The sequence below is a fragment of the Chiroxiphia lanceolata genome, chromosome 9 (genome assembly GCF_009829145.1).
Source record: "Chiroxiphia lanceolata isolate bChiLan1 chromosome 9, bChiLan1.pri, whole genome shotgun sequence".
NCBI classification, from domain to species: domain Eukaryota; kingdom Metazoa; phylum Chordata; class Aves; order Passeriformes; family Pipridae; genus Chiroxiphia; species Chiroxiphia lanceolata.
The window spans coordinates 12,671,007-12,684,555 of record NC_045645.1 but is presented as its reverse complement, the minus strand read 5'-3'; the positions used below and the strand labels follow the sequence as shown (position 1 = coordinate 12,684,555).

The 13,549-nt window shown below is 40.9% G+C and overlaps 1 protein-coding gene across 1 annotated transcript in view; it reads right to left on the bottom strand.

Annotated features, from left to right (window-relative positions):
* Positions 1-13,549, bottom strand: part of CACHD1 (cache domain containing 1) — a 94,602-nt gene that overhangs the window by 38,038 nt on the left and 43,015 nt on the right. The window contains 1 exon segment of the mRNA XM_032697108.1: positions 5,528-5,634. Coding sequence (XP_032552999.1) covers positions 5,528-5,634 — 107 coding nt within the window.

Genomic DNA, 13,549 nt, shown 5'->3' with positions numbered 1-13,549 from the left:
CCCTGGCACAGGCTGCCCAGAGAAGCTGTGGCTGCCCCATCCCTGGAAGTGTCCAAGGTCAGGTTGGACAGGGCTTGGAGCAACCTGGGATAGTGGAAGGTGTCCCTGCCCATGGCAGGGGGTGGAATGAGATGAGTTTTAAGGTCCCTCCCAACGTAAACCTGTCTGGGATTCTGTGGTTATGACTGCGATTTTGTATTACTGAGCACATACAATCATTTTGCTTTTCTAAAGTGAAGCCTCACCACTAAATAAAGACCCAGCCTTGACCTCGCACTACCTGGAGGAACCCAAGAGTCCCAGCATTATAAACACAGAAATCTTAGTGGAATTCCTCAGTTCTGGATACAGACTGCCCCTGAGCTGGCATTGCCAAGTCACTCAGAAACCTCTGTCCCCTCCACTTCCAATGCAGCACTATCTGACCCCAAATCCTGCTGCAGACTGGAAAAGTTGGAAAGTATTAACATGACAGCAGTTGAAAAGATCATTCTCTCTAATTATAAATATCTCACAAGGCGAAAAGGACTTTTAGTAAGAAAGCTCTGTGTGATAGAGTTTATAAAACTTCAAAGGGAATGCGATATGATAACACTTAGCACTTCTAGATACCACTTTACATCTTCAAAGCACAGTCAAATCATTAACTAATTAATCTTCAAAGAACAGCACAAACAGTCAAGGGGAAAAAAAAAGGGAACTACTGAACATAATTGCTCATTATAAAAGAGTTTCTTAGAGCCCTCCTCTTCAGCATTACATTTGATGAGCTGCTGACTCCATGGTTCTCATCCCACAAAAAACAGGAAAGTTTAATTGTCCATTCTCCTCTGACAAGTATCTCCATTAAAAACCATCATCATGAAGATACTTCAGTCCTCCCCAGAAACAACAGTTTATTGTACAAGTAAAGACATTCTCTAACTCTTCAGACCTACAAATCTCATCCAGGATTTTCCTAGTCAAACCTTATTCCAGCTTGTATGTTTTCACCAGGAATAAAAGCTCTGCAGCTCGAACACAATTAACATTCTGCTGATGGCATGAGCCAGGACAGAGCCCAGCTCCTTTCAGGAGCTCTGAAAGGAAAAGTAGTAAAAATACTTTTCATTTTAAGGAATGAGACCAGATTCCTTGATTAAAAGGGTTTGGAAGAGGGGTATTAACTCCTCTGCTCAAATACCTCCCAGTTATTTTAACTCATCCAAAATCAGTTTGAAGTACAGCAATATAAGGAACATGACCAAGGCTTTGCTCGTTCTGGAGTCAATGATCCCTGTGGATCCCTTCCATCTCTGGGTATTTTATGATTCTAAGATTTTAAATGATCAACACCTCAAATAAAACACAGACAAAATTTATTGGGCAACTTGGTGCCATCTCTGCATATTGCTGGGGAGGAGCACTCTGCTGAAGTTGCCTGGCTTGGAACAGACCTTTCAGCACTCTTAAGGATGAGAAGGAGAAAGATTTACTAGTTCCTTGTTCATTCAAAAAGAAAAAAACTCCAAAGGAATCTGATAACATAATGCACTGGGGCTCTGGGTAAGATTCTGTCCCTTAATAAATAAAGGACTATTCATCCCAGATCTCTTTAACTAACCAAAGCCTGTGATTCCATCTGAAGAATAAAGACTTTCCCCTTATCTACTTTGTTGTAATGGCTAAAAGTAATCCAAATGCAGAACTTAAACCAAGATAAAACCTTTCTGAGACATTAAAAAAAAAGAGCTACCTAATATAAAGAAAAAACAGTGTTAAAAGCATTTTTTAAAGGTTGAAAAGAGACATATCTATTTCTTCCTTCTCCCTCCCTTCCCTAAAATTAATCCAAGTCACAGAATATTCTGAGCTGGAAGAGACCCACAAGTGTTTATTTTCTTTTTATTATAATAAATACAACAGTGCTGCAAAAAAAAAAAAAAAAGATCTTGGAAAGTTTCATAAACTCCACTCACCCTTCTTAACACAGTGTTCAGACTAGAATTGGGGGTTGCTGTCCTCACCAAGGACTCTCCCAGGCTCTGCTCCTGTGGCTTGCCCAGAGTCTGCGGTGCAAATTCCATTCCCTTCCAACACCTACAACTTCACCACTCTGCTCCCACTTTCTTACAGTGAGCACAGGGTGAGCCAAGATTAACATTTCAAGAATTGAGGTGGAGGTTGAGCAGAGCAGGGTTTAAATTTATGTTTTGCCCAGAGCTTCTTAGAGGCCGGATTATTTAAACTGCAAAACTTGTGTGGGAAGAGAGAGATACTCCTGGGAATTTTTTATTTCCCGTTAAGAATGAAGTGATCAACTCATTCAGGAAGTAAGAATGAAGTGATCAACTCATTCAGGAAGACAACCTGGATGATGGGCAGGCCAGGCTGGTTTGGAAACTGTAAGAAAGCTAGAGAAGAGTATGGGAGCTCCTGTTTCTGGGCTGGAGGAGCAGAAGGATTTCAAACCCCTTCTTTAGGAGATGATGCATGTGGGGTCCTCCCCACCACGCTGCATCCAGTGGGAAGGATTGTATGATATCATTTTGGGGAAGTTGTGGCTTCCCATCCTGCCTCTAAGTCAAAACAAGCAAAGCAAGGCAGGAGAAAAAATACACAATAAAAACACCCAGATGTGCCACAACTCTTGGGCTTTTTAGAGCATAAAAATATTCCTCACCAGCTCTGCATGCAGACACTTTAAAGAGAAGAAAGAAAAATATGAGATTAGAGGAACTTCTTTCCCGTTTATTGTAATTTTCTTTAAAAGGCTGTTTTAGTTTGTGTATGTTGATAGATTTATTGAGAAACAGGTCCTGTGCAGACCCAGGGCTCTGCTCCAAGTGGACCCTGAAAGGTAAGTGGTTCCACAGAACTGGGGCACTGATGAATTAAGATAAAATTAAGAGTTTCAAGAGATAGATGACGCTAAGTAAGTACTTTTGAAAGCATTTCTAACCTAGCAACATCTCTCCAGCTGTGAGGATGCTGCTGCACTAACAGCACTCCATCCTTCTAACCAAAACTGCCCCCCTATCTGTTTATATCCACAGTGTGCCCCAAACCAACTGTTATCTCAGACCAAGAATTCCTTTGGGAAGAGACTGACTTTTTGGCACAGCAGGTCCTGGCCCATGGCTACATAAGCAAGAGCTACAGATACAACCAGCAAAATATCCTTGACCCACAAAACAAACACTGAACCTCACTTCCTGAAACCTTCCCACATCCAGTTTATCCCAAACCCCAAATATTTCTGCAGTCACACAGGGACAGTGCTCCGGATATGGGCAATGTCGAGCTCCACACCAGCTTCATTCTGCTTGACTCTCCTGGCAGCAGCTGCCCCTGAAGCCACACCAGTCCCTGCTCTGGGACAGGCTGGTGGAGCTCACGTGGTTGAGATGTTCTTAACAGAGGACCAGGGAAGGGAAGATGGGAACTGTCATCAACCACAGCGGTGGCTGTGGCAGTGTCAAAGGCCAGGTTGAACAGGGCTTAGAGCAACCTGGGCTAGTGGAAGGTGTCCCTGTCCATGGCAAGGGGTGGAATCAGCTTTAGGATCCCTCCCAACCCAAATCAGTCTGTGATTCTGTGATGATCTCACGGACTTTCAAACACCTTCAGTAAGGAGATGAGGCCTAAGGGTATTGTACCTCACCTACAGAAAACTTCACTTCTCATTGCACTGAGTGTGCACCCAGGATCAACTCTGGTTTCTCAAAAAACCCTGTTTCCATCTCATTTTTCTGCATCAGTCCACTCCTTCCATCCCAGGCATTTTCTCACTAATAAAAATCTCCCCCCAGGGCTGTGTTTCTTTAACAGTAAAGCTGGAGGAGAGTCTGCTGTCAATAAATCCTGAAGCACTTCCCTGTTCTTACTCTCCCTCCAATTCCCTCTTCTCTTCTGTTGCCCTTTCCTGCCAATGCCATTTTTTGAAGCTTCTCCTTTCATCAGGAAGCTTTCAAGCCAGAGGCAAGGGAAGAGGAGGCACTTGAGTCTCACTGTAGAGCCAGGACAGCAAGAAACTTAAATACATACTCTATTTATGTAAGAATTCAAACCAGAAATGTAAAACATGGTTACCGGAAACTATGACTTATTTGTTTTTCACCACTCAAAAATAAGAAATATTTCTTGAATACTTTTTTTACATCCATCTCCTGCAGTAGAAAAAGATTTTTATTTAAAAAAAAACATTAAGTGATTTATTCAATGCTTTGCTTTTACAACAGTGCCTGTAAACTTGCTTTCAGATATTATTTTGATTAATCACTGCATGGGATTTTATACATTATTTTAATAAGTTGTTTGGGTTTGTTTTTTTAATTAAGAGATGGGTAAAACAAAGCCCAGCAAATCACAGTGAGTGAACAAAGACTGCCTGTCTTTAGGGTGGAAAACACCACACAAATCATGGGGATGAGATGCATGTCAGGAAATCAGCCTGGCCAGCACCTGCATCCAAGATGTGGAATTCAGTGGGTGGGATGGAAAAGAATCTGTTCATTTTGCTTTTGGTTTTTACTTCTTTTTACATTTCATTAAAAATCCAAAAAGCAAAGCTATAAGAAGGGACACAGTAAGGGAGGTTATAAAATTTTGGGGTTTTTTCATCCAATTTGTTGCAAAATATGTAAATGCTCTGTGCTTGGTGAGGGTGGAATGGCAGCTCTGCCACTTCATCAGTCAAGTTTATTCCAAAAGATGCATGAAAATTAAAATAAAATAAAAACATCCCAAGTCTGCACTACTTCCCCTCAACAATTAACAGACAAAACCTCCCAAAATTAAATCCACAACCAAAGTCTATTAGTGTTCTCTAATTTACAGCCCTTAGGCACCATAAAAAGTTGAAAAGTAAGATGAAAAAACTGGACAAAAGTATGACTAAAACCAACTCAAATCCCTGTATTAATCCAGGCTGATTAAGATGCAAAAAAAAGCAAACCTTGCTGCACCGGAGGTCCAAAGGCTGAAGTTTTCAGGGATAAGTCATAGGTATTTTGGGTCTAAGCATATTTCTAACTCTGTAAATGTGTCAAGAAACACCCTGACAAGACAAAGAAAGGAAATATTTTAAGATGTCCCCGTATTTTGTAGTTTTTGCATATCACTGCAAATGCAGCCTCACATTAGCTGAACTCAGCTACGAAGATCAGAGAAACTTCCTGGCATGGCCCCTCCAGCAGCTGACACTGCTGATGCCAAAGCAGACAGGCCTAGGAAGGAAAAATGCCTTGGAAAAAAAAAGAAGGAAGAACTAAAATGTGCATAAACCACAACAAAATTATCCATGGTGGGCTGGAACCAAATCTTCATGACATTTCTATCAAGTACTCAGACTAAGGGCATTACTTGAGGTATCATCTTTCAATCATGAAATCTCAAATTAAGAGCAGGGTGACAGTTTGAAGGGGAAATAAAAGCTTGTTGCTATGGCAATCAATGCAAATTCTCTGTGCCAAGGAAATGTTCAAGTCTAATGGAAAAAAACACCCCCTTACAACAGAAGGAAAAAAACCCAAAGTCTCCTACTTACCAGAATTTAAGTCCCGTCCAGGGTTGAAGGCTCTGCTGTTGACAGTGGTTGAAAGTCTGTCACAGCTGATGGTCCTGGAAACGTTGGTGTTGAAATTTCCATCAAATCTGAAAAGACAACAGGATTACCAACTGAACTCTAGCTATTAAACCTACACAGTATTTACAAAGGAAGCATTTATTTTTAATATTTTAATGAAAATAAGTATTTTGGAAACTCCAACATTATGTATATTTGAAGGGTCCAGGAAAAATTGTGGCAGCCCCATCCCTGGAAGAGTTCAAGGCTGGAGCAACCTGGTCTAGTGGAAGGTGTCCCTGCCCATGGCAGGGTGTGGAATGAGATTAAGGTCCCTCCCAACCCAAACCAGTCTGGGATTCCACAAAACAATTTTAAACCTGTTTTCTGTACAAAAACTTGAGGATTTACATTCCAAACAGCAGAAGGAATTTTACAGTTTGAAGTTTTGTTTTGGTTAAATAATTCAATACATTCATAACTCTAATGCAAAAAGTATTCTAGTGCACAGTTTTAACAAGAAAACTATAAAATATCATTAAATCAATGCCTTAAAAATTTAAATAAAAAGGGTTATTTATAACTGGGAAAACCTCTGAAGCTTTCAAGGACTTAAATGCAGTTTTGTGTCATTTACATAGGCCAATTTTAATTGATAACATTTCTGTGACCTTGAATATTCTGATGACATTAGACAGTGTGATTACTCTTGTACTTCAAAAACCCTATTTATTTCTAAACAAAGAATTTTTCTGCCATTTTTTCTGTTCCTACAAAATGACAACAAATTGAGGTCTGCATAACATCCTGTTCTGGACAAAGAGTTCTAACCAGCCTTTGTGGTGTGAGAAAGCTGATAATAAACAAGTCTTAGAGAGAAACTGGGCAGAGCAGGGGTTTGTTCAATACCATCAAGACAAAACCAGTGAGTTCCAACTACTTCTTCAGCCTGGTAAGGATGGGAAGACACTGATTATCTGGTTCTGCCCTTAGAGTGGTTGTTGTAAGGGTTGGTTTGTAGTCACAGACAATAAAACAATTCACTTCTAAATCGTCCCCTTAAAACAACAATTAGCAGGAACAAACCCCACAGACAGATGGAACTGGTTACCACAAGGAAATTTCAAGTTGTGACCACATGAAGAGAGTCTTCTTAAGCAAACTAAACCTCTCCTAATTCAATAGACTTTCTTTCAGCCTAATTCAGAATCATTCCGTTCTGCAGGGACATGGTTGAGCAGCCCCACGCCAGCCCAGAGCCTCCACCTCTGGGTTTGTGGGGTCCTCAGATGAACGATGTAGGAAAACCTTTTATGACTTACAAGTGAAAAATAACTAAGAAAGATAAAAATAGATGTTTTTTAGGATTGATCAGCACCTCTGTAGGTGACTGGATCCACTTCCAGAGATTTCAGCCTTACAAAACTAGGCAAAGGCTGCACACACAGGTCGTGAGTTTGCCTGTTGGCCATGGTCTATGCCAACACAAACATATTTAAGGTTAGGATGGGTTTTTTTGCTTAAAACAGAGGTTTAACTTCTGTTATGAGTGAAGAGGACAGCACAGCCTCCTCACAAGCTTAGGAATTTGCCCTTCAAGTATAGAAGCCATGTCCCAAGAATGTACTATTGAACTCCTTCTCGATTTTCTGAATTAGAAGTAAGTAAAATTATCTTTTCTGCAAAGGCGTAATAAAGCCTCAGACGCTGAATCCTTTGGTCTCAACGTCAGATTAAATTGTATGACTCCTGTCACACAAGTCTCATTTTACACAGTTAGAGCCCATCAGACTGGAAGTTCTATGTGAAGAAGCTCTAATCAATCTGAATTTTTGAATTTGCAGAATGTGATCATTATTTATTACCATCACCAACCCCTTAATTTTAATATCATCACTGCCACGTAGAAATGTCAATAAAAACAACATCTCCTTAAACTGAGGTGCTTGAAAATTACTTTAATCTACATCCATAAACACTGCAATCCTAAACTAACTGGAGATAAATGAAACTACCAGTGAACAGTTAGTTAAAAATAAAAAAGTCATGTATATTTGGGAATAATGATTTGCCCTCTGCACGCTTTCAAAATTACCTAGAATAAATGCAGTTTATATATAGTTCTACCCATTTTGGTCACTATTTTTAATATACATACATAAATACTGGGTAAAAAATACATTTTTAAGTTGCAGATCTTCTACCATATAGATGCAAATGTAGACAGAGAATGCAAGGTTTGGCATCAGGGAGCCCCAGGTAGTTTGTCCAAAAATTCTCTCTCTCATCCCTTAACAAATATTTTACATAGCTCAGACTTTTGACATATTTGGGTTACCCTAAATGAACACAAATGTTAACTCCTTTGCCCTCCTCCATCCCCACCTCTATTAGGAACTTGCTCATCAATGGAGAAATATATCTAATTGTGGCAACTTCTCAACCCATCAAACACACTCAGTGATGATGAGGGAAGGGAGTAACACCAAATACAGCAGGGACAAGGACAGGCAGATGAATTTTTGCTCTACAAAAAGTACTGTGGGTTCCTTATTGGCCACAGATGTTCAGTGCTTTTGGTATTTTATCCCAAAGAGCTCAATCAACAGCACTCCATTGGCACTGGGGTTTTGATTCACGACTCAGGTAGGGACAAAGAGCTTTGGGTGATCAGAGAATCACAGAATGGTTTGAGCTGGGAGGGGCCTTTAGAGGTCATTGAGTCCCACCTTCCACTAGCCCAGGTTGCTCCAAGCCCCATCCAACCTGGCCTTGGACACTTCCAGGGATGGGGCAGCCACAGCTTCTCTGGGCAACCTGTGCCAGGGCCTCCCCACCCTCACAGGGAACAACTTAATATCCCATCTAACCCTGCCCTCCTTCAGCTTAAAGCCATTCCTCTTTGTCCTGCATGCTCTTGTAAATAGTCCCTTTTCATCTTCTGCATTATCCTGGCTCTTCACAGCAAGGAAGAGAGAGTGAGAAACGGACCCTCCTGACCAGCATCCCCTCTCCCAGGATGTGAGATCAGGAATGATCCTCTGTCAGACACCAAAAGCAGCCAAACTGTGATGCCTTTGAGCTCTGCACGGGCTCATCACTCCACTGGGAACTGTTTGTTGACATTACTGGCACCTGCTCCCTGAGAGCTCTCCCAAGTCCTCTCCATTGAGGAAAAGCCTTGACATTTTGCAGGAAGGCAGTGCTCAGAGCCAGGCTGTGGCTTTTCCCATCCCCATTAAAATGTAACCACTTCAAAAAAATCGCAGCTCTTTACGAAGCGAGCAAAACTGCTGATTTTTTGTTGGCTAAAGAATCTCCAGCCTGAGATTGATTGATAATGGATGGGTTTCAAAAAAGCATGTTTATCTTGGGGCAAAAACAAAAAACCTGTGAATTAAACATCTCCATGCTAAAGAAATATTTCTGAGCAACACTAAAGAACAAACTCTGAGGGAAAAATAATGACTTTTCAGGATGTAAGCAAATTGTCCCAGTGCTCCCATCAAAATCCATTAGCAATGGCAACACGATACCTTGTTAGCAACTAACATTATTCATGTCTCAGAGCATGGGCAGTAAATATTGGGGTTGAATTCAAAATCATCAGGTTTGACTCTGCCATGCCTTCTAGGAAGGCAAAAATAAAGTTATCACCCCCAACTTCCCTTCCATTGGAGCTCCTGCAGCCCCAAACCCCTCACCACAGGCCAAGAGGATCAGAGTTTTAGGTATAAACCCCTCATTTACATTGCATTTTTTTATTGGAGCATTTTAATGCAAAAATCAACAAAGTCCTCAGCTTTTCTCAGTAAACAAGTTTTGTGTTACCCCTCAGGAAGATGAAGACATGGATGCCTAAATAATCTGCAGCATAGCTGGGAAAAGGGAGCAGAAAATTATTGCAGCACATCTCATTCCTCCTTGTTACAGCACACGAGTAGCAAGAGGAAATACAGTTAATGAGAAAGTGGTATAAATAAAATATGAAGAATTGTTTTAAGCCACATAAATTAAAGACTAGCCCTCAGACAGACCTGTCATCCAAGAGCAAGGGCTGCTCCAGACTGAGCTAAGGTGGGATATCTACTTCAAACCTCTTTTCAGGTGCAGTTTGCCTTAAAATTGACTTTTTGCACCTTGCAATGAAGTGTATTTTTAAACTGCCACTGGTTCCATGACACAAGGACCTTGAGAGGAGAGCAGTTCCCATCACAAGTGCACATCCTTAGAAAAACAAGACCAGGAACTGGGCAGAGGCAGCACTGTGGCAAGTTTACATTATAATATTTGCCATCATTTTAATTACACTGGAGAATTTTCCATGTTTTTCTTTCGGGTGCTTCTAAGTAGCTTTAATTCAGAATAATATATTTAAGCATCTTCCCCATTAAAGCCACAATTAAAACTAAAGTCCCAGCACTGCCGAGTTGCACTTACAGCAAATGTTTATATTTTTGGCTGTAACTACCGATTTTACCTTTACAACATATTCATACCTTGCACATTTTCCACACTAATTTCAAACCATACAAACCTTCCCATCACTAGCTTTGGAAGAAGTTAAAAAGCCCATAAATGTATGTATTTTAATATTTGAAGAAAAGCATTGCTCAGCACCCTTTCTCTGCTCAGAGACAATTTTCACCAGTGTCTTCTCTCATTCTTCACCTGTCTCTCTTAATTTTTACCAGTGTCTGCCTAAATTTTTATCACTGTCTCCCTAAACTTTTACCAGCATCTCCCTTAATTTTTACCAGTGTTTCCCTAAATTTCTACCAGTGTCTTCCATAATTTTTACCAATGTCTCTGTAAATTTTTACCAGTGTCTTCCCTCATTTTTTACCAGTGTCTCCCTAAATTTTACCAGCGTCCACCACTTTTGCAAGGAGCACGACTGCAAGGTGGATGAAAACAGCGATGGCTGACCAAGGTCTTCTCTGAGATTTGGCCCAAAATGTTCTAGGTGACAACACCACATCCAACACTTGGGAATTCCTCCAGAATCCTTCCCAATGAAAACACAACAAACCCTTGCATTTATATATAATTTCGTGCTTATTTAAACCCAAGCAGAAGACATTGGCTCAAATTCACTTCCAAGCCAGGCCTGCTCACCCCATCCCCCTTTCCCTGCCTCTCTCCAAGCCCTTCCTTCTGGATTCGCGTTAATGAAGACCCGATCGAAGGCTCATCCCGAGGGAGCAAACAGAGCTGCGACTCCCACTTTGATCTCTTCCCCATGGAGAACCCGCTCCCTGCCTGGCTCGCAAGATGTTCACGTGATTGACGTTGGCTCTGATGTACAAACTGCTTTGAACTTCACACACTCAATTCCCATCGGGCCGTGCTCATTTTTATTCTCCTTCAACAGGATTTACGGGCGGGAGATCAGCAAGTGGAGGAGATAAAATAAATTTGCAGGGGCTTTGAATCTCACATCAAACCAGGGCTCGAGTGAGCTCCAATTGGATTGTGCTCGGCCTGAATTTACACTGTAAATCAGCCTCTTTTGTACAGTTTCAGTTTAGCGAGCTGTGCATAAAAATGGCACTTGAGCAGCTGCTGAGGGGTTCACGTTGTTTTAATACTCATTTCTTTCCCCCCTTTCTCTTTTCCCTTTAAGCTGCCATCAGTATGCAAATGAAATTATGTAAGTTGGTTCAAAATTCAGCAGTTCCTTTGAAATCCACAACTAGGCCTGTTTGCTTGATTGCAGGGTAAGATTTTACCTCCTATTTTACATAAATACTTTAATATATGGTCCCCACTGCATCTAAACAGAATGCTGGAAAACAATGTTTTTATTAATAAATTGGGAAGAAAAGCTACTGATGGTTCAGTTAACCAATTTCTTCTGGCAAGGCATTAAAGTTGCTTCAATTATTTCAACTATTCTTGAAAAACTCCAAACATTCTTGTTCTCAGGAGTAAATAAAGTGTATTATTGGAAGAAGGATTCAACCCAGTAACAGAAACTATTCCAAAACCCACTTTTTCATGAGGCTTTTGGCTACATTAGAAATAAAGCAACAGTCCAGAAGAGCAATTTCCTAAATACCTGCTGCAGTTTATGGACAAATCAAGGTCCTGCCAAGACTATGTACACTCCCTACATCTTCTACTGCAGCCTGATACTCTGCAAGAACAGCAAATATATCTTAAATTTCATTCAGAGTGGCCCATCCACTTCTCCTTTGGAAGTGCAGCTCTTCAGATATTGCAGTAACAGAAGGAACTGAATGGGATTCCCGTTATCTCCCACTTAACTGCTCGGGAGAGGAAAGATAAACACAGAAAGAGCTGTGATAAAATTGAACTGCATTAGCAAATATTTAACCATCTGTTTAAAAAAAAAAAAAAAGAAAAAAGAAAAAACCAGACCACTTTTGAAGGCAGTATCACAGTCAGGGAGTAAATGATTTTCAAATATAGGTTTGTAAACTCACTTATTCAAACAGCCCTATTAATGTTTGCAATGCAACACTGCCAAGGAGCCTGTTTTACCAACAAACATTTCTCTATTCCATTTCCTTTCAGAAATTTAGATAAATGCATTCCCTGAGCTCTTATCAGCATAGTTAAATAAAAGCAAAAATAGATTTCCAGCTGCCTTGAAACATGGATGTTTAGAGCAAGAGCAGGAACGCTGATGATGCCAATGAGACTCTAAACAGATAGGTTTGGAGACCTGTGACAACTTCCCATAAAAAACCAGCAGTGAAATTCATTTCTGTCCTCCAGGGTAGAAGCAAAGAGTACAGAGGATGTTTCCACCAGCACAAAGGTGTATCCATGTCCAGTGTGGAGGTACAGCTTTACTGGCCCCCTCTCACAGCAGTGACAACACAGGGGGTAGCTTTCCAGAGCTGCCACTCTGTCCTTCTCTCCCTGTTCAAATCCAAGTCAAAGGCAACTCAAGCAAACTGGATTTCCTACCTTCTCTCATCAAGGACACCTAGGACATGAAATGCTGAAGCACATCAGAGCAATGGGCCTCAAAACTGGGCAGGAGAGGAGAAGGATCGAGGCTGGGTTACGGAAAATGTTTTGTCTTCCTTTAAAAGCATTGTCTGGTTTTTTTGTTGGAAAAGCTGCATAGGCAGCTCTGTGTTTCCTTACAAATGCATCTGATTAATAACTTAAGTCCTCTTTTTTTTTTTTGAGAAGGCAATTTCACTGCAGCCATGCAGGGTTTTGCTATGCTGAGAAACCACTGGTTTGTCCTGTATGGTCCCAGTTCTGTAAAGTGCATATGTGCAACTGTATCTTCACATGTACTTATGATGCAAACACAACTTGGACTTACCTGGCAAACTGGAACTATAACCTGGCACAGTGGAACTATATAAAGCTACTTCTGGAAGCCTCCTAAAAGAGCCAGTTAGCACCAACCAAAGATTTTCCAAAATAAGGCATTCCATGTAACAGGTAGATGACTCAAACATTACCCACGTGTCAGACTTACCCTTTGTGTGGAAGGAGTTTGATTTTATTTCTTCTGCAAATGTTCGATATACAACACCCATTTATCTACTTGCTGTCATCCAGGCCAACACCATATTTAAGAATAAAGCTACTTCAGTTGTCACTCACATGTCAGACCACGCAAAGCTAATGCTTCCAAACCTGTTTCCCAAAACTCATTTCTTAAATCCTTATGTAGACACTTTTCACAACTGACATGTATCCCATAAGTTCCCACTGCAGGTGCAGGGAAGCTGCAGGTGCTCAGGACCTCTGATAAATAAACACTCTTTATTTTTTTCCCTGCCCTCTTGCTGACACTCTGTCACAGCCCCATCTGCACATCAGCCCATCTCAGTTCCGAGATTTCCTGAATACCTACTGAGGGCTTTTAGGCATGAAAACCAGGAGACACCACAAAGGTATTTATCCTCTTAAGGAGGAAGACACTTTAATTAAAACATTGTCTTGTAAATGACCACCCAATTCAATCATGATAGGGAATGTCTGGAGACAGCATGAAATCCTTTTCTCATG